General features: G+C 39.4%; 1 protein-coding gene across 1 annotated transcript in view; it reads right to left on the bottom strand.

The window, feature by feature from the left end:
* Window positions 1-20,209, bottom strand: part of FSHR (follicle stimulating hormone receptor) — a 215,966-nt gene extending 195,757 nt beyond the window's left edge. The window contains exon 1 of the mRNA XM_066372724.1: window positions 20,058-20,209. Coding sequence (XP_066228821.1) covers window positions 20,058-20,209 — 152 coding nt within the window. The remainder of the gene's footprint in view (window positions 1-20,057) is intronic.
* Between the last annotated feature and the right edge of the window lie 2,050 nt (window positions 20,210-22,259).

The raw sequence follows: 22,259 nt of genomic DNA, 5'->3' as shown, positions 1-22,259 counted from the left end.
AATAATAAAATGTTAATTCACATGTCAAAGATCTCTTTGTACACAACATTTCTTTGCAACATTGAGAAAATCCTTTCTTGCCACGGTCAAATCGATTAGTTTCTAACTTGCTGACAGTGTTCACATTTAATATTCATGTCATCAGAGGAATGCTCAAAAATTAAAGTTTCTCCATTTGAAACTGTTTTAATCCTTTTTGTGTTTCAGTCAGCATTACTCTGTCGTTTTTTTGCATTTCTCTCCTGCCTTTGTTCAAGGGACTCATTTTGTCGAGACAGGCTTTTTTGTCTTGCATCTGAGGCAAGCCTTCTTTCTCTATGCTCATCAGTCTCATTTTGCTGAGAAAGACACATTTGCTCTGTTACTGAAGCAAGCCTTGTCTTTCTCTGCTCAGTGGTTTCTTTTTGTCGAGAAAGCTGTTTTTGTGCAGCTTTAGCTCCTTTTCTCTCCTCTTCAGTGCTGTATTTTCTAGGAGGCATTCTTAAAAGAAATTATGTTAAGGCATAGTTTTTATGTAAAACAGATGATTGCCAATGCAAACAAATGTTCACTTTCCCCCTGACCCGCTCAATTTGCGTTCAGCCGTGGAAACTTCACCCCACTGGCTAGTACAGTTATGCAAGCAATCAATAAGCTATCAGTGACAAACAGACACTTAAGCTGCATATAATAAAGATAGGGAAGTTTCTAATACAAAGTCACTTATCTGGGGCATGATGGGATTATACCACCCCACATCAAAATGTGTGGGAAAGGCTTAATCCTAAAACCAAGCCCCAGGCTCCAAGGATCCTGCCTGCCCACAGCCCACAGAGACACACATTAATATCACCTGGGTAACGGCCTCCACATGGGCAGCGTCATCTTTAACAAAGTGAGCATAATACATTTTATCTGCCCAACACAAGTCATGAAGGGGACCCAGTACCCAGAATGCTGTAATATATTATTTAAACTGTTTCTAGCCAAAAAAAATGAGACATTCCAACAAACAGGAAAATATGACCCATACACTAAACAACAGGTACTGCCTTTTAGAGTGACCAGATGTCAGATTTAACAGAAAAATATTTCACAGTAGTCATTATATGTTCAGAGAAGTAAAGGAAAGCATGATAAAGAAAAAAAAAAGAAAAATATGCTGATAATATTGCATCAAATAAAGAATATTGATAAAGAGATAAAAAGTAGATTTAAAAACCAAGTTGAAATTCTGGAGTTAAAGAATACAACACTAAAAAAAAGAAAAAAATCACAATAGTAACTTGCAGAAGAAAGAATTAGTAAAATTAAAAATGGATAAATAATGATTATGTGAACCAAAGAACAAAGGAAAAAAACAAATGAAGAAAAATGGAGAGAGTCTCAGTCATACAGAACAAAATTAAGCCCACCAGTAGGTGCATAATGAAAATACTAGAAGGAGAGGAAAGAGAAATGAAACAAAGAACGTTTTCTAACCACAATGAAATGACAGTAGAAATCAATAGTGGAAAAGAGTAATCAGGAACTCACAAATACGTCAAAAATTAAACAATGTACTACTAAATACTAATGGATCAAAAATAAATAAAAAGGGAAATAAAGATACTTTGAGATAAATGAAAATCAAGACACATACCAAAACATATGGGGTACAGCTAGGGCAGTCTTTATTGGGGAAGTTATAACTGTAAATGCCTGTATCAAGAAAGAAGAAAAATCTCAAATCAGTGACTTACCCTTCCAGCTTAAGACAGTAGGAAAAAAAGAGAAAAGTAAGCCTAACATGAGCAGAAGAAAGAAAATAATAGAAATTACAGTACAAATTAATGAAATAAAGAATAAAATAAATAAACCAAAAGCTGATTTTTTGAAAAGATTAAAAAATTGACATGCCAATAGCCAATAAGCATATGAAATGATGTTGGATATCATTGCTTCTCAGGGAAATGCCAATCAAGACCACAATGAGCTGCTGCTTTATACTTATTAGGATGACTAGAATCAGAAAGTCAGATAAGTGTTGAAGAGAATGTGAATGTAAAGATACAGGCAACTTCACACTCTGTTCATGGTTCAGCCACTTTTGGGAAATAGTTGGATAGTTTCCCAAAGATTAAATAAAAAGTTGCCATAGACTCAAATATTTCACTCCTAGGTATAAACCAAAAGAAGTAAAAATGTATGTCCACAGAAAAACTCGAACACAAATGTTTAAAACAACATTATTCATAATAGCCGAAAGGTGAATAATCTCAATGTCCATCAACAGATGAGGGATAAACAAAATGTAGTATATCTATATAAGGGAATATTTTTCAACCCTATAAAGAATGAAGTATTGACACCTGTTACTACTTGAATGGATCTTGGAAATATTATGCTCAGTGAAAGAAACAGTCACAAAGACCTTATTTATGTTATGTAATTCCATTCTTTGAACTAGAGAATAGAGAGTTCTATACAGACAGAAAGTATATTACTTATATCTGAGTGGGGGATGAGTAGGTAGGGAAGTGATAGCTAAAAGGCATGGGTTTTCCTTTGAGGTAATAAAAATGTTCTAAAATTGACTGTGGTAATGGTCACACATATCTGTGATTACACCAAAAACCATTGAAATGTGAACTTCAAATGAGTGAATTGTATGGTGTGTGTTATAGGTCAGTAAAGCTATTTTTTTTTTATAAAGCAGGCAAAGGTGAAAATAGAATAGTTGTGGAGTTCTTTTTTTTTAATTTTAGTAAAAGGAGGGGAGGCATAGAGACAGACTCCCGCATGCACCCCAACTGGGATCCACCTGGCAAGCCCACTAGGGGACAATGCTCTGACCATTTGGGGCTGTTGCTCCATTGGTCAGCAAAGAAGCCATTTTTTTAGTGCCTGAGGCAGAGACCACGGGGTCATCCTCAGCACTGAAGGCCAACTCGCTCAAACCAAAGAAGCCATGCTGCAGGAAGAGAAGAAAGAGAGAGAATGAGAGAGAGAGAGAGAGAGAGAGTGTGAGAGAGAGAGAGGGAGAAAGAGGAGGGGTGGAGAAGCAGACAGTCACTTCTCCTGTGTGCCCTGACTGGGAATCGAAGCCAGGACATCTGCACATCAGGCCAATGCTCTATCACTGAGCAAACTGGTCAGGGCCAATAGTTGTGGAATTCTAATGCTTATAATATATCAAAGATAACATATTTCCCCATGTATAAGATGCACCTTTTCCCAAAAAATTTTAAGTCTAAAAACTGACTGTGTCTTATACAGTGGTTGTGGTATTTCAAATACCATAGATGGAACTGAGGACGAGGTATTATATGATATAAAGACAGTGATTCATCATCAGTCACAGAGGAGGACAAGCTAATGGATGGGAGTTTTGACATTGATGAGGAGTTGTATGATTTTTATGATGAATAAGACTTGAGTTCAATAACTTTATGTAATATATTTTTTTTTCAAATTTAGGCCCCAAAATTAAGGTGTGTCTTAGACATGGGAAATATGGTATTTACTTGGTTGTGAGGGGATATATGGTAGAGAAGGTGGTACTGGTTGGGGACCGGGAGCCATTGCTTGTAAACACAAGTGGAGAGGTATATTTTATCACCAAGCTTACCATAGAAACTTGGAAATTGAGGATTTTGGTTTTGGAGATAGATGATAGACAATACCTTTAATTACTCACATGACCTTAGATAAAACATTTTACTGGAAGTCTTCCTAAAACAAGTCAGGTTAGGAAGGAAAGGTATGCTCACGCAAGTTCATCTAGCAACATTTTCTGATTTGAAGAACGAAGCAGGTTCACACAGATGAAGACTTGGCCCACATAGAATTTTAAAATACATGCCTACAATGTATTTGAGGTTGCACATACCTTTCTCAACCCTTTAGTTCCTGTGGATATATATATGGAGGCCCATATGTGAAAGCATATTTTTAGTTAATTACATCACACTAAATCAGAGTTTCCTAGTGTGTTCTGTAGAACATTTACGGGTTATATAAAACTGGAATGCCTCTAAGAGCCTTGAATATAATGTGTGTGCTGTGAATCTCTTAAACAGGGGTATAACATGCAGCATTTTCCCAAACCTATTTGATCATGAAAGAGCTTTTAAACACTTATTTTTTCTGGAGGATCTTATGAAACTAGGGTTCAGAAATGTTAAAGTTCCAGCCTTCAAGAGCTTAAGGTATTTATCCACTAAGAGGATTTTATATATGTTTCAACTTCAGAGTTTTAGAAATTAGGGACATCTTTTAAGTTCCAAGGATTAATTTATTAATAGTGGTATTGTGACAAATAACAGTTAAGATATTTTGGGGCAATTTAGCCAACAGAGTGTCTCGCAGATCATTATCACACATGAAGTTGTGAACTAGTCAAAGAATCCTTGGTCACGAGGTACAACCTCCACATCTAGAAAGAAATCTTAGAAAAGAGGCTGTGAATTCATACTAGATCAATAAGGACTTTTTAAAAACTCTGGTAAGTTTTTGAAACATCACCAGTGTTCATCTAATTATATGAAGACCATTTAGGGAGTATCTACAGAGATCCTAAGCCTCCATCAAGTACTCCATGTTCACATGGCAGGCACTTCTACTAGCCTCCATACCTGCAGAAGCTCACCCCTCTGAGAGTTCATTATTACTGGGGAACCATCTTCATGGGAAATGTAAAGGACAACAGAGAGCTGGAACCAGTGCTTCCCACTGCCTCCTTCATAGGCACACATAGTGCTCAATAGCTCTTTTGTTAGACAGATTCTGGTTATTTTACAGTTTATCTCGGTAAGTGGCCATTAACATTTACTTTTCAGCCTTCCTTCTATTCATCCATTACACCACTCACACATTTTCTGTCTTTATGTCTGTCTCTGTCCTCCTTACTGAGTAGTTATTGAGTAACCAATCCTTTTGGGTGTGGGAAAAAGGTACAGTCTAGCCTTCAGAGAGCCTACTGTATTTGAGAGCCAAGATGATATATGGCCCTGGCTGGTTGGCTCAATGTTAAAGCATCGGCCTGGTGTGTGGATGTCCTGGGTTCAATTAGCAGTCAGGGCACACAGGAGAAGTGCCCATCTGCTTCTCTGCCTCTCCCCCTCTCTCTTTTCTCTCTCTCTCTCTCTCTCTCTCTCTCTCTTTCTTCCCCTCCTGAAGCCATGGCTCAATTGGAGCAAGTTGGCCCCGGGCACTGAGGATGGCTCCATGTCCTCTATCTCAGGTGCTAAGAAGAGCTCAGTTGCTGAGCAATGGAGCAATGCTCCAGATAGGCAGAGCATTGCCCCCTAGTAGGCTTGTTGGGTTGATCTCAGTCAGGGCACATGCGGGAGTCTGTCTCTGCTTTCCCTCCTCTCAATGAATTAAAAAAAAAGATGATGTATGTTATGTATTAGGAATGACTCCTGCATTGTGCATATTTAAACTCAGAGGAAGAGTTTGAATTTTTGCTCTAGCAGTTCAGAGGACAGGAAGGTCCTCATTCTCTTTCTTCACAGTTATTAGACAGACTAGGCATTTAAAACCTTTGTCTTAAATTTTCAATTACAGTTGACATTCAATATCATATTAGTTTCAGATGTGAAGCATAGTGGTTAAACATTTATATAATTTACAAAGTGATCCCCTTGATAAGTAAGAATAGGCGTTTTTTAATCAGGTATATCAGGAAATTCAATTTCAATTCTGACTGAGAAGCTGAGTGACTTTGGGTTAGTTCTCTATTGATTTCATTTTCCTTATTTCCCCAAAATGAGAAGAGAAATAGCTACAGAACAATTGTGCAAGATGCTATAAAAAGCATAAAGCTAGGAGATAGAGTAGGACTTAGTAGATATTTGTTATATTCAGTCTTCTAGTTCTTGTTTGCATGGAGGAACCTTCCATCAATTCATTGATTCACTCATTCATTCAATTCATGTGTGTATTGAGCATTTACTGTATATAAGGAGCTATTTTATATGCTAGAATCCATGTCATCATAAAACTTTAGTTTTAGCTTTCAGCAGGGGGCCATAAACAAGTAAATAAAAAATGTTCAAATTGCAATAAGTTTAAGGAAGAAAAGGGTCATGTTAAGAGCAGTGAGGATGCTGCTTTAGTGGACTGGTCAAGAAGAGAATGGAAAGATGAGAGTCCACAGAAAAAGAGAGAGAGAAACATTTTAGATAGACAAAAAAAAAAAAAAAAGAAAGAAAGAAAGAAAGAAAGGGAAAAAAAAGCAGTAAGTGAAAAGACCTAAGGTGGGAAAGAGCTTGGTGTATTTGAAGAGCAGAAGGGGGTCCTGAATGGCTAGAGCATGTGGTCCATAATGTGCCCTATGCCTATGGGAAGGCAGGCAGAGCGCCTCGTTGCCATGGCAAGGCATATAAGCTCCACAGGGAAGGAATCTTGTCTGCTTTGTTCATTGCTGGATCTCCAGCCCCTAGAACAGTACCTGCCATAGCAGGTAGCCATGAAACATGGGTTAAATATATTTTAAATGCAATTCTAAGTAATTGTGTGCCATATACTTTTTAAAAGTCTCTGTAGCTTTTATGTGGGGGATGGATTCACATGAAAATGGGATGGAAGCAGTGGAACTGTTGCAGTAGCTTAGGTGAGAGGTGGTGGTTACAGCTAGGGTGATGGCAGAAAAGATAAAGGAAGTGGAGACATTTGAGCTGTATTTCAGGATAAATCCCCAGCTGTTGGTTTTGGGTTGCATTCAGGGGTGAGGTGTTGGTAACATATACGCATTAATATAGATGATGGAGACTAGAATAAGAGTTTCTGAGGAATTTAGAGAGGGTGATTAAGTGTACTATTTTCTACTACTGTTTTTTTGTTTGTTTGTTTGTTTTTTTACTTTGAGGGGCTAGGAAGGGATCCACGTGGTTTAAGGGATCAAGATTTTAGTTGGATGTTACTTGTCCGGGGCTCAATGAAGAGGTCAGGGATGACACATACATTTTAAATGTATATGGTATTATAAAGCAATGGGACTGAGCAAGATCATAGAAAGAGTGTAGATGCAGGAGAAGAGGGTCCAGTTGAAGCATGGGGAACTCCAGCATTTGGAGAGTGGGTAGCAGTAGAGAACTCATCAGAGATGACCAAGATCTGGTGTGAGATGGAGGAGGAAAACTAGTGTGGAATCACAGAAGCTGGCCGTCAAAAGAGAAAAGTGTTTCAAACAGGAGGCTGGCTGGCTGTGTGGAGTGCTCTTAAGAAACATATAACATGTGGATAGAAAATGCCCATTGAGCCTAGCATCTTAATTGTGGGCAGTGCTCTTATATTCAAACCTTTATTTTTTATCTAAAAAATAATAAAAAACTACAGAATAAAACATACTGAAAGTAGAGACAAGTTTATTGATACCTGTGACAAGAAAATGTACAGTAGAAAAATGGGGCCTGACCTGTGGTGGCGCAGTGGGTAAAAGCGTCGACCTGGAACGCTGAGGTCGCCGGTTCGAAACCCCAGGCTTGCCCGGTCAAGGCACATATGGGAGTTGATGCTTCCTGCTCCTCCCTCTGTTCTTTCTATTTCTTTCCTCTCTCTGTCTCTTTCTCTCTCTGTGTCTCCTCTCTCTAAAAAAATGAATAAATAAAATGTAAAAAAAAAAAAAAAAATGGGAAGAGGACCAGATCGAGTGGGTTGAATAATGAATGGGGATTCCTGGGAAGAGATGGCATAGTAAACATATAATTGAGTATTTGTTTCATTTTTGAAGCTCTACTGAGAAGACAGTAAAGGGATGTTTTGTTTTGTTTTTGGCATAAAGCCACAAGAATGGAGGCACAAGAACAGTATTTTAGGATTGGAAAGAATATGAATGAGTGTGGTTCTGAAACTAGTATTGCCAGTATCTCCTGGAGCTGGTTAGAATCTCAGGTTCCACTCCAGACTTACGTAATTTAAACCTGCACTTTCCCAATATATCCCTCTGATTTGCTTGCACGTTGAAGTTTTGAGAAGTGCTGACTTGGCAGTCTCTGGAAAATGGAATTCTAAGCTGATGTGATTCACACTGCACAACCCCTAAATTCCTCAGGAATTGGAGGCACTGGTGATCCTGGAAGAGGTGGAGGGGAGAAGATGGGATGAGGTGGCCAAAGCAAAGAGGAGCAGTGGAAGGGTAAGAGGCAGCTGTAAGCCCCTCTGGGAGCAGTCAGGCCCGCACTCCTCCTCACCTGAGCAATACACCAAAAGTTTACATTTTAGAGAAAGTAAGAGTTTTTGGACTGGAGGATGACAGGGACCACTTATGACTGCTGGACGCTGAGACCCCACTAGCCCTTTTCCCCACCCACTGGAATGCTGACAGTTATGACTTCATCCTCCATGGAGGAGCTGGGAAGAATCTTTTCCAGGGACTTTGACCAGCCCAAGAAGGAAGATCTAGATGCTGACACAGCAATTCCCCAACTCAATGGATCCAACCGTTTCTTTTATTTATAGTTTCTGTTGCTGTTGTTTTTTGCTTTTCTTTCTCCCAAATCTTACCCATGCTACTTTGTAATTTTCCTATCTAGCTATTATAACTGTTTGTTCTCTTTCCTCCTGTCTCTAGTATTTGTTTGGGGTAATCAGATGCCATGCCAAGACTGTATGTTCTAATTGAAGGAACTAAGATTTTCACAATCAGGGGCCTGATAAGCAATTTTGCCACTATATGCAGGATCCCAGGTGACCTATTTGCTCTTTCCCTTAATTCTTATACTTTCTTTCATTATATTTTCAATTTTTTTTCTAAATTTAAAGAGTGATTTTTGTTGCATTTTCTGCTGGCCCCCCTTTCCAATATATTTACTCACGGAAATGTTACACTGCTTGCCCACAAAACAATGAAATAAAGCTTTCTTCTATTCATTCCCTGACCAGAAATTAGCCTTGATGGGAATATGGCAGTTGGCAAAGGGTCGGAGCTGACTGTTGTTACTTGTTAGGCTATGATCTGATGATGAAAAGAGATTATTGTTTTGCACTCAAATTGTTTTTTTTTTTATTCTAAACATAACCATACAAAATACAGTAGTCTGAAATTTAGAAAAAAGGGAAATTGCTAAATTGAAGATCATGCAATAATTCCTTATTAGTGTCCCCTTTATGCCAGAGTAGACATGTTTAAGGTGTGTCCTTTTCAGAAGACCTATCCAGCTTTGCTAAGGCTGACAATGTGACTACCAGATTTCAGAGATGATTCCTGGGTACTCTGGGGGGAGTTGGCATACCCAACCCATTGACACGCAAAGTCCTGTATGTACTTCCTCTGCAATACCCACAGAATAGCATATGAATATAAGTAGCTTTAGGAAAAATGAAAAGATTGGCAAAGAAACAGCACAGCCTAAGTTTCCCCTTTTGGTGCTTCCACCAGTCCCTTGTATTTTTATAACTTGAAAACTTCTCGGCAAACGTAAATAATTGCTCATCTGCCAGTTAAACCCTATCATAAATTTGCTGATGTTCGTTTGTCACTCTATTTTATTTGTGGTTGGTATTCTCCTTATAAAATAGAGCAAAGATTTTATGCCCTTTTAAAGAATAGGGTATTTTGAAAGTGATTCAGCACAACTCCTGAAATCAAGCCTCGGGTGTCATAAGGTCAAATCTAGATGGGGCAGGCAGACACCTGTCTTCTCATCAACTTTTTTCTTGCATTAAACAGGTAAGCATCTTCTCTACGCTTTCACTAGGCATCCATTGCTTTCGGCTCTCATGCTTTTGGATTTCAGAGTGCTCAAAGCAACTTGCGGTTACTTGCCAAATGAGTGGTACTGATAATGATTCTTCTGGGTTCTAAGCGGAGAATTTGATTGTTGTGGGTAACAATGAGGAAAAACATTATTGTCATTACTTGTTTGATGTTCTTCTTTTTTAGAAACTCTATGAGAGCAGATATTGTGCCTCTCCTATTGATTCTTCTCTCCCAAGTGCCCAGTATAGTGCCTTGTACAAACTTAATCAATAAATATTTGCTGTTGAAAGAAACTTTATAAAAAAAATGAGTGTTTTTACTCTGGTCTCAAAAACTGAACAATATCAGAGTAGGAGAATGCATTTCAGGTTGGATAAAATAGAGCAATGGGTTGAGAGGATGGAAGATGAGAGAAGACAGAAGAGTTATTTTGACGTCAAAGTGTGGAGGGCCCTAATGTCAGGTTTTGAAATTTTGTCCTGAATCTGGACATTGGAGCCCACAGAGAAATTAAATGAGAGCAGGAGCTCAGAGCAGAGATCTGGGGTGGGCAGAGGTGAGAGGAAGTAGACGGAATATATGGATACCAGTCGGAAGTTGTTACCATGAGATGATGAGGACAGCACAAGTGGAGGCAATCCTGTTCCCTAGGGATGGGATCTTATCTTCTGATTGGAGATTTAGTAAACTTTCTTAGATGGATCAGAATATTTTAAATTGGAGCCACTCCAGAAAATCTAGTGCTCAAGGCTGTGGTCCTTCCATGTAAGAGTCATTTCTTTTTTTTTTCCTTTCTTATTCCAGGAGTATTCTGGATGAAATATTCCATGACACCTCCCATCAGCCTCATTTATTTAGTTACAAAGTCAATATAGCAGCTGGGATGCATCACAAATTCTTTAAAATCCCTTGCTTAACAGAACTGTCTATTAAGGCTAAGGGAACCCTCCTCACCAGCCTCCTTCCCAACACCCACACCTGAAATGACAGTGGTTCAGTAATTACATACCTCCTGGACTCTGAGACTTTGAGAAGTTTGGTGCCTAAAGATGTTTGCGAAACCAGAGCATCTTAGAATTGAAGGAAACCTGTGCATCATTTTACTTTAACTTTTTACCCACCTGCTGATGGATTTTCTCTCATGTCCTCAACTGATCTTGTTGTTTCATTGAAACTTAGCTTAACTTTTTGGGTCCCTATTCCTTAGAGGCTTTCCTCAAGCATGGCATTAAAGAGGTATTAAAAATTGGCTCATGTGGTACATTTTCCGCTATTTCTGACACAGGATTCTGTGATGGCCATGTTGGCTCGTGCTGAAATGAGTCTGGGAAAAGAGATGAAAAAGGTAGACTCAGCCACTCCTAAGACTAAAAATATAGTTGAGTTCAAGCTTATGCAAGAGTCAGGTAGCTTTATTCAAGTATTTTATGCACATGTCTTGGAGATTTTTAGATGAGTTGGCATATTCCATATAAAAGAACATGGTAATGTTATGTTCAGGTCAAAGACACAAAACATCCTCCGAGATGCTTCAGACAGAGGTCAGTCAGATTAAGAACAATCATGCAAATATCGTTATAATCAGCTCCTAAACAATTAAAAATAATTATGTATGCTTTTCCCTAACTGACCTTGTCAGATGTATAAGCTAGAATCTAATCTAAATAAAGCCAAATTGGAGAGTCTAAATATAACAACTTTAAAGAAAAAAAAGCATAGTTCAACTATCCACTAGATAACACAGTTAGTAGTAGCTTTGGAGAAGGATAATTACTATGCTTTGTGAAATATGCCAGTCAGAGAAAGACAAGTATCATATAGTTTTACTTATATATGGATTCTAATGAACAAAATAAATAAACAAAATAGAAACATAGATATAGAGAACAGACTAACAGCTGTCAGAGGGGAAAGGGATAGCAGTCTGGGTGAGAAAAGTGAAAGGATTAAACAAAACAAACAAACGAAAACCTCATAGCCACAGACAATAGTAATTACCAAAGAGAAAGGAGGTGAGGAGAAATAAGAGAGAGTCAAGAAGGAATTAATAGCGATGGAAGGAGACCTAACTTGGGGTGGTGAACACACAATCCAATAAACAGATGACATATAATACAATTGTTCATCTGAAACCTATATAATTTTATTAACCAATATCACCCCAATATATTAAAGAAAAGTTAGATGAATTTCCCATTTGCAGCCAAGATGTCCTGCTTTGGAAGCTTAAACTTCTTTGGTAGAAGACGTGGGCGAGAAAAGACAGCATTCACCTTCAGGTAAACAGGGGCCTTTATCCTCACCAAGCAAGTGCCGTTCTGGGCTATCAAACCCCTCCTCTTCAATTGCTGATAACAGCTCTGTAAATTATAGCTCTTAGCCAATTCTTAGGGTAGAGTTCATCTTCTCCTTTAAAGCATTCTGTCCCTGAAATATAGTTTCTACCTTTTCCTTTCAAGAGACTACATTCTCTAGTTATTCCTTCAGTCAGTTTTCTGATTCCTCTGCAGAGACTATAAACCTCCCTGGCCCCCAGACCAATTAAATTCCAAATATTGGAGATAGGCGTATAATTTCTCATGAAAGTAGATTCAGGATTTTGTTTTGAGGGAAAGGATTATATATGTATTAGCACGAAAACTGTGCTGTTTATTTCTTTTAAAGACATATCTATGCAAGCAGTAGGTGTCTCCAGATATAAGGACCCGGGCAATCTGCACAGTGGGGTGTTAGGTTCTGATATCCAGTCAGAACTGTAATAGTCGAAGTACATCTGGGAAGCACAGGAAACCTAATATTCAGGGTTTGGAATCTGACCTTTATTGAAAAAATTACATTTCTTTGAACATTTCTATCTTCTTTAAAATGATTTTGTTTAGACAATTTCATTCATCCTTTTAATATTCTTTGTAGGTATAGAGAGGCAGATATTATTACTTAAGTCAAGAGGACTGAGTGTCATGCCTAGAGATGGAACAAGCTACTTTTTTTTTTTTTTTTTTTTTTTTAGTTTTATTTATTCATTTTTAGAGGGGAGAGAGAGAAACAGAGAGAGAAACAGAGAGAGAGAAGGGGGAAGAGCTGGAAGCATCAACTCCCATATGTGCCTTGACCAGGCAAGCCCAGGGTTTCGAACCGGCGACCTCAGCATTTCCAGGTCGACACTTTATCCACTGTGCCACCACAGGTCAGGCACAAGCTACTTTTTAACTTAGGAAACCTTGTTTCAAGTCTATATATCTCTCTTTCTGAATAAATTAACAGACAATTGAATGACATGCAGGCATTTTCTTAAACACATACAAAATGCAAGGAAACTATCAAATCCTATGGTAGTTCACCAAAGGGAGAACAACAACTGTCCTTTATAAGAACCTTTTCTTTAATACCGAAGAGCAGAACAAATAGTAAAGTAAAAAAAAGATGTAATTCCCTTCTTTATTGTATCATTTGTTCTACATGTAATTGAGGGCCCAGAGCATACACTGCATTGAACCAGACACCATTAGGGGAACAAAGAAAATTTTCACTGAAGTTGAGGAAACAAGACACAGATGACAATTTATATGAAAAGCAAGGTTGTGCAATGATTGGCACCAGAGTTCAGATTAAATAAAAATGTAGCAGTCTGGGAAGACGTCCTGGAACAGGCAACCTTTGAACAAGACTATGATAAGTAGGTTGGATTTCAAGAGGCAGAGAAGAAATTGAAGCATAAGCTATAAAGTTCATAAAGACACAGGGAGGCAAAGATGCATAAAGTGGGCTTGAGAGTCAGTATACATCAGCCTTGAAGAGTAGTTGACTTCTGTTGGGAATGATGAGAGGCAAAGACAAAAAGGTGAGCCACTGAAGGATTTTGAACTTGGGAATCATAACATGGTGGCAGTGGCAGTGGTGTTATATGGAGAAAGATGGATGTACAGGTGGGTTTGAAGAAGAGAGAGATTGGTAGGAGGAGATAAATTAGGAAGTTAGCATATAATCAAGGCTTTAGATGTCCAGGATTTCCTCAAATTATGATGGTAATGAATCATTGCTAGTAGCAGTATGAAGGGTGTTTGTAAAACTGATCAGATATGGGCAACCAGGAAAGTGAAACCTACATGATGAGGAGATTTAAACCATCAATATCCAACAAATGAGACTGTCAGGAGCAGTTTTAGCAGTTTTGTAATCCATTGTTTTATCTCTCCTTTCATCACCTCAGAACAAGTAACACCTAGTTCCATCATGGCTCTCAGCTGTACTTCAGAACCATCTACTTCATGAGAACACAGCATGTTCTCACACAGCTTCTGCTTGGGTACAGAACAATGAAAATCCAGGCAAGGATCCATCTCTAGTGGTTACTGAGCATTGAATTAGGAGTCAGGAGGTCTGGGCTGCAGTTCAGACTTTGCGAGTGATTTGCTTGGTGGCTGGGGTTGGAGAGTCCACAAGTGGGTCAGCCTTTTCCAAAGTATGTTCTGCAGAAAGATGCTCTCAGAGAAATGGATTCTACAAGTAAACATGTATGCAAGCATCAAAAATTCTATTTCCCGGCCTGACCTGTGGTGGCGCAGTGGATAAAGCGTTGACCTGGAATGCTGAGGTCACCGGTTCAAAACCCTGGGCTTGCCTGGTCAAGGCATATATGGGAGTTGATGCTTCCTGCTCCTCCCCCCTTTCTCTCTCTCTCTCTCTCTCACTCTAACTCTCTCTCCTCTCTAAAATGAATAAATAAATTAATTAAATTAAAAAAAAATTCTATTTCCCTTTTGGAAATCACAGAACTTATTAGTATAGCAAAGGCTTCTGCTTTTGGCACATGACACTGATCCATTCCTCAGAACTAAGGACCTACTACACAGGAATGCCTAAAGTAGGTGCATTTTAAAGCTCCTTACAAACAATAATTTATGATAATAGAATATTAAGAATGATCTAAATCAAGACAGCAAAACAAAGAATGTAAGGCAAAGGAAGAAAATAAAAATGGAAACATATAATCAAATAATTAAATGTAAGTACTGGTCAGTTGAGATTGCAATGAAATACAGAACTTGCTGTGAAGAGAGTTGTCAATATGGGCAGTTTATATATCATCTCAGTATAGGTCTCCCTGGGCCAAGAATGACCATCAGTGGACCTTTTCTCCTCTTCATGTTGTGGTCATCTATCCCCACTGAATAAAAAGATAGCTGTATCCACACTGTAATGCAGTTAAAATTGCAGATTTTGAATACGTGTTTGCATTTGCCTTAGAAATTCTACCTCCAGGAAGAATAAAGTAAGATCAAAGGGCCCTTTCTAGATTCATTCCCTCCCTTGCAGGTGAAGTAGAGTTTCTAGAGTAAGTGAGAAATCAAAATTCCTTTGACTATGGTCAGAATGAAACCTGCTTCCTGAGTTCCTAAAAGATGTTGAAAGCCTGAAGGGATACATTTTCTAAGAAGGAAAATGCACACAGAATAAGTGTTCAGCCATTGGGAGAAGACGAGTGTTATTTTTAAGTAAGCGGGAGACGATAAACTATTTCAGAGTTATAAAGATCTTTACATAAATTTTCCAAAGCACTTCCATATCTATTGACTCATTTGATTGCGATGAATGCCCTCCGTGCTAAATCGTTTCTTCCTAGCATTTTATAGATGACAACAGCAATAACCACGACCACCACTACCACCTGGTGTTTTATTTACATTATTTCACTTAATCCTCACAGCAACTCTGTCAGACATACATGACAATTTTTCTTGTACAAGAATCCACTTGATAGAGCAAAAAACAGTGGCATAGTCTGGGTTTGAACTCAGGCCTCTGGAATTGTAAACACTACACTCTATCATTTTTGACATGTCAGAACCATTAAAGTCCCACCTGTGAATATTACATTAAAATTTCCTCTACTCCTGATCCTGTTTGTCTAGTTTAGTACTTTCTCCATGGTGCCATGTTGTCTCAGGCTGCCCAAACCCTATATAAGCCAGTAATACACTGCTCACAAAAATTAAGGGATCAGGGAATGTGCAGATACACCAGTACTTTCAGCCTTTTGTATAGTGCATTTTCACCAATGAAATAAAAGTTGGGTTTGCATCTCATTTGCATAATTGAACAACTTTCTTTGACTCATTTGCTTTTCTGATATTCTTGTTTAATTAAAAAAATAATATGCTTTTTTTTTTTTTTTTTTTTTGTATTTTTCTGAAGCTAGAACGGGGGAGAGACAGTCAGACAGACTCCCGCATGCGCCCGGCAGGGATCCACCTGGCACGCCCACCAAGGGCGAAGCTCTGCCCACCAGGGGACGATGCTCTGCCCCTCCGGGGGGTCGCTCTGCCGCGACCAGAGCCACTCTAGCACCTGGAGCAGAGGCCAAGGAGCCATCCCCAGCGCCCGGGCCATCTTTGCTCCAATGGAGCCTTGGCTGCGGGAGGGGAAGAGAGAGACAGAGAGGAAGGAGGGGGGGGGTGGAGAAGCAAATGGGCGCTTCTCCTATGTGCCCTGGCCAGGAATCGAACCCGGGTCCCCCGCACGCCAGGCTGACGCTCTACCGCTGAGCCAACCGGCCAGGATGCTTCTTTTCTTTTAATCACTTTATATCCATTTTGAAATATCTTCTTTTTTTTTTTTTTTTTTTCTTTTACAAGGACAAAAAGAGAGTCAGAGAGAGGGATAGATAGGGACAGACAGGCAGGAACGAAGAGATGAGAAGCATAAATCATTAGTTTTTCGTTGGGACTGCTTAGTTGTTCACTAATTGCTTTCTCATATGTGCCTTGACCGTGGGTCTTCAGCAGACCGAGTAACCCCTTGCTTGAGCCAGAGACCTTGGGCCCAAGCTGGTGAGCTTTTTTTTGCTCAAGCCAGATGACCCCGTGCTCAAGCTGGCAACCTCTGGGTCTCGAACCTGGGTCCTTCCGCATCCTAGTCTGACGCTCTATCCACTGCACCACCGCCTGGTCAGGCAAAATATCTCCTAATTTTTGAGAGCAGTATATTTACTCACTCTCATCCATTGTCTAAATCAGAAGTGGGTAGTCAATAGCTGGTGGAACAAATCTGGCCTGTCCCCTGTTTTTCTATGGCTTGTGAGCTAACAATGTTTTTTACCTTTTCACATGATTGAAAAAAAATTCAAAGAAAAACAATACTTTGTGACTTGTGAAAATTATATGAAATTTAATAAATAAAGTTTGTTGCAATGCAACTATGCTAATTCATTTATGTTTTGTCTGGGGCAGCTTGCCTACAACTATGGCAGAACCGAATAGTTGCAGCAGAGATAGAATGGCCCATAAAACCTAGAGTATTTATTATCTGACTCTTTATAGAAAAAAAAATTGTTGATTTCCAGTCCAAAACTGCAAGGACACTATTTTTTAGAAGAGGGAATGAAAGGAGTCAGAAGACTCATTGACCAAAACATGCAGAGGCGATCTACACAGGCTCAAGTTTGAATCCCAGCTCTGCCTCCAAGAGCTACAGGGTCACTCTGCTCAAGTTACAAAACTTTTCTGTTCCTCAGTTTGCCTCATTGGAAAAATGGCGCAATCATATGAAACTTGCAGTTCTACTGTGAAGTTTGGATAAAGTAGGATATGTAAAGCATCAAGTAAACAGTTGGGGCCTCTCAGTAAATGAGTCTGTATGCTTTTGAATGCCTTTGGTGTTGATATTGGCATGTGAAGATTGTTGGGAGTAAGATCTCTTTAGCGATACCTGGTAGCTACATAAAATGAGACTGCTGCAGGCTTGGTGGAATATGATAGGGTAAAAGTGTATCTGGTTAAATTAGGAGTGGTTTTGCCCAGTGAACCTGACTGACAGTGAACTTTTGACATGATGATGGAGTAAGCAATTGCAGTTGGGAAGTCCAGCTATTCTATCTACCTACACCTGACGTGATCATCATTAAAATCAATATCCAAACTTGGAAGACTGCAAGGTACATTAGAAATACTTAGTTGAACAAGCCACTTCATCTTCTTTCTACCAATGTTCCAGATAACTAATCCTTTCGAGGAAGCAAAAATAATTGCTTTTATTCTAACAGAACATCTGAGTACTAGTTCACTGGGTACTTTATCTACTCTTCAGTGATTAACACACTGACCTGAAAAATATCCCCAAATAATTTCCTGTTATTCTTTTTTGTCAAACTGCCAAATCAACATTTATCTTCTTTTCTTCAATACATTTTGCTGAGAAGACTGCAAAGCTGAACTCTAGAGGGGCTCAACTCATGCCCTACTAATGAGTGTGGAGAGAAAAGAATCTTCTCAAAATTAGATGTCTGGGGGAACTACTTTAGTCCTCAAAGCTTTCAAACAACCATACTCATTCCCAGGTGGAGGAAAATGCCAATAACAGTAACAGACAGGCACTTTCTTCCCCTTCATAGTTTTTGCAAGTTTGGGCACTGTTATGTATTCCTAAGTAAAGGATTGACCATGTATTAGCCTTTGTCAAGAGTGTGAAATCTGATCCTGGTGTTCTGTTTGACACGCCTTTTTTTTTTTTTTTTTTTTTTTACAATCTCTTTCCTCAGTTGCAAAGTGCTCTTGGGCAGAGATATCTATTAGTCATTTAAAAAACAAAATTCCTACCACTGCTACTCCCTGGGGATGAATGTTAATTCTTTTCTCTTTCTTTCTCCCTCCCTCCTTTCCTTCCTATCTTCTATGCCTAATTTAAAAAAATATTTATTCCTTTCTTGTTAAAAGATATGAAAAAAAGAGGTAGTCTATTGTAGAAGAGAATTTTGGATAGAAGAGCATCACTCTCAAATGAAACCTCATTAGGGGCTCCCTGTGTTAGTAATTGGTTGGCAATGCTTGACTCGGGGCAACATTGGAAGAAGTAGGGAAGAGCCAGGAGAGCTGGAAATGGATGTGTATGTAGGTGTGTGGGGGTGTATTTTTAGTGTTCACAATAATCCATCCAAGCAGGTTGGATTAAAAGCACTTTAGAGGCGAGGTACCTGAGGCTCAGGGAGGGTTAGGTAATTGTTCAAAGTCACTTAGAAGCAAGTGACTTCTTATAGGAGCTCAGGCACATGGGCCATCTCCTATGTTTATAATGACCTAATAAACCAGACTGACTTTCCCATCGTCAGGAGTAACTGTCTCATCTGAATCAGATAACAGTCTCATCTGAAGAATAATTGTGTCATCTGAAACATAGTCAGAAATAACTGTCTCATCTGAAGCAGTGTAGCCAAAACACAGAGTGGACCAGTTGTTTTTCCTGCCGTCGCAGCTGCCTCTGGAGAGGAACTGAGCACTTGGGTTGTCTGGGGGAAAAGTAGCAAGCAGGACCAAGCAAGTCTGCAAAAATTTGTCCCTGAGTGCAACTCTGAAATGCAACACCAACAAGTTTGAGTGAACTGAAAAGATGACCAACTTCTGCAATAAAGCAAGAGCCATCCATAGCTTTGGAGGGGGGCATGTTTGAAACCAACTTCCAGAATAGCAGCTTCTGTTTAAATTTCTTGGACTAAAAACACTGAAGATATCTACAGCCTCTGAGGCACAACTTGCTAGTTCTCAGGGGAATCAGTAATTTTGCTCTAATGTAGCCAGACATGGGATTTCGGGGGAAAAACATCAGTAGATTGTAAGTCAAGAGATCTGATTTCTAGTTTTGGCTCTGCCTCAACTCTGTGAGAGTTTGGGCAGTTCTCTCCACTCTTCAGACCCCGGATATCTCATTTGTAAAATAAAGAGATAAAGGGGAATGAGGTTGAAGTTCTTGTCCAACTCTGCCTGACTACTTCCTTTTAAAATAATTCAGTAAAAATCTAAATTTGAGGATCATATATTTCCACCTGTATGAAAGAATATCCTGTTTTTCTCTGTCCCTCTCCACCACTCTTTATTCTCTTCTCTCTCCCTTTCTTCCCAGCCCTTCCCCTGTCCCCTTTACCTCTATGTCTCCCCAGGAAGCAGTCTCAGTTCAGAAATGATTTTCTGTCGCCTCCAAAGCAGCAGTGACCCTTACATTCTGGAATTCAGTGTCCTCAGGAGACTCACAGTGTACATACCCCTTAAATCAAAGCTGTCTGCTGTCTCCCATTCTAGGTCTTCTGAGTTTCTACTTTGTCTTAGTTTGACTTCTCTGGCTCCTCCAAAGAGAGGATGGAACCCAAGAGCAAGTGTGCTGCAAAGGCATTCAGGTTTCCTCACTGCCCTTTCCTGACAAACACTCTGACCAACACTCGCTGAAATCCTCATAGAGATGGAGAGACGCAGGGCTCCAGTGTTGAGATGGGGGAGTTTGTTTTATTCAAGCCTTAGGTCACGGCAGAAATATTTCAGCTCAACACTTATCAGCCTAATGTGAAAATAAAGCTAGCTGTTAACACACAAATGCCCGCCACGGGCAGCTCCCGGGCTCTGATACTCACAGTTCCACCACGTTCCTGGGGAGGTCAGAGGGGATCTCTGTCACCTCACTCTCTTGGCAGAGGAGAACCCTGTTAGAGCAGTGACAGATCCGATGATGGCAGCCTGAGCTCAAGCTCAGGAATGTGAGCAAGGAGAGCAGGAGCAAGGCCATGCTTATTTATCCACTCACCTGCCTCCTGCATTTGCAGAGAAGAACACAGATTTCATAGGCTTCACACAGCGCCTAATGTGAACTGGTAGGGTCACATGACTCAAGGGATGCCTTTTTTTTTTTTTTTTTTTGGTTACTGCAGAAGAATAGCCCCAGTGATTTCTGGGGCATAGTAAGCTACTCCCTTATTTTTCTTAACTAGGTTGTTTACACCCAGTCCCAGGAAGGTAGCAAGTAGAACCTAGATGCATGTCTAGAATAGGTTACATTGTTTCACTAAAGTGTCTCTGCTGGTCACCATTCTCTTTTCAACAGAGTGATATGATTGACTTTCTCCAAAAAGAGATGCAACTTACAATATGAAACATTATGAGGAATATGACTCAGTGACTGGAGGGGAGTTGTGTCCAGTCTTTCTCCAGCTTACTTTATGTAACACCAGAATTTCTGGGTTGTAATCATTGATCCTCTGTCTTGCTATAATTAATAACCCAAAGTGATGCTTCTAGAAGATAGGCAGGCAGTAAGTGAGGCCCAGGCCAATCCAGTCTGTAGGGGGGAGGCAGTTAAGGGGTTATTCCTAGAGGTGAGTGACCAACCTGAGGCACCTAAAAAACAGGCTGTTCCAGTGGAGATTATTAAGTATTGGCAGTCTTGCTCCTATTGCATATCCTTTCTGCATTTTTCTTAGACTCTGAAGATTGCTCTTGTCTTTTAGAAGTTGGCACAGTAAATTTATTTAATCTATACTTTTAACTTAGTTTTAAGTGTTCCTGTGGGTGAGAACCCTGGCTCCATCATTGGCATTCCCAGTCTCCTCAATGGTGAGGGATCTGAGGAATCTTTGGCAACACTTCCAGTAAAGTGGCCTCGTATTTTCAACTTCAGAATCTATAAAGATTAAAAGATAGAATATTCTCTAAGATCTTGCCTATAATTTGTTACTTGCTAAAATTAACATCAATGTTATCTTCAGGTAATTATTTGCATAAAAATGACTTATGTGAAACTGCTATATATATATATATATATATATATATATATATATATATATATATATATATATATATATATATATACATATTGATTCTTCCCCACTCATCACTCTGGGAATAATGAATATAATGAATTGATTAACTTATCATTAAGGGAAAAATAAGAGCAAGTGTTTATTATTTTATTTTATTTATTTATTTTAGAGAGAGCAAGGGACAGACAAGGACAGACAGGAAGGGAGAGAGACAAGAAGCAACAATTTTTTGTTGCGGCACCTTAGTTGTTCATTGATTGCTTTCTTATATGTACTTTGACTGGGGGGCTCCAGTTGAGCCAGCATCCACTTGCTCAAGCAAGCAACCTTGGGCTCAAGCCAGCGACCTTGGGATTCAAGCCAGCGACCTTTGGGCTCAAGCCAGCCACTATGGGGTCATGTCCATGATCCCACGCTCAAGCCTGCGACCCTGCACTCAAGCCGGTGACCCTGTGCTCAAGCTGGTGAGCCCATGCTCAAACCTGATGAGCCCACGCTTAAGCCAGAGGAGCGTGTACTTAAGCCAGTGACCCTGGGGTTTTGAAAGTGGATCCTCAGTGTCCCAGGCTGACACCCTATTCACTGAAGCACTGCCTGGTCAGGCAGAAGCAAGTAATTTTTAAGGTGAAGTTGTTCCCTAGCTTCTTCTGGGAGCAACTGATTCATTCTAATCTAAGTCAAGGATTTGAAGATCAGGATGGTATCTAATGTAGACTCTTTATTGTTACAAATTTGACTAACATGAACAGTTATATCATCTAACTCAACAATTGATTGATGGAATCATAGTCTTTCAGATGTGTAAGAATTCAATTTAATCAACTATCTAATGCTTAAATTTACAATAAAATATTCACTTTAATTTAAAGGGGTTTACTCACCTATGCTTGACTAACTACAGTGACAAAAAAGTCATTACCAATTGAACCTCCCACCCATACCCCTGCCCCAGAGATCCCCACTTAGATTTTGGACAACTCCAATTATAACTAAATTAGTCCTTGCATAATGAGCAGAAAT

This window comes from Saccopteryx leptura, chromosome 3 (genome assembly GCF_036850995.1).
Source record: "Saccopteryx leptura isolate mSacLep1 chromosome 3, mSacLep1_pri_phased_curated, whole genome shotgun sequence".
Classification (NCBI taxonomy): domain Eukaryota; kingdom Metazoa; phylum Chordata; class Mammalia; order Chiroptera; family Emballonuridae; genus Saccopteryx; species Saccopteryx leptura.
Note: the sequence above shows the minus strand (reverse complement) of the source record. Positions and strands in the feature narration are given on the sequence as shown.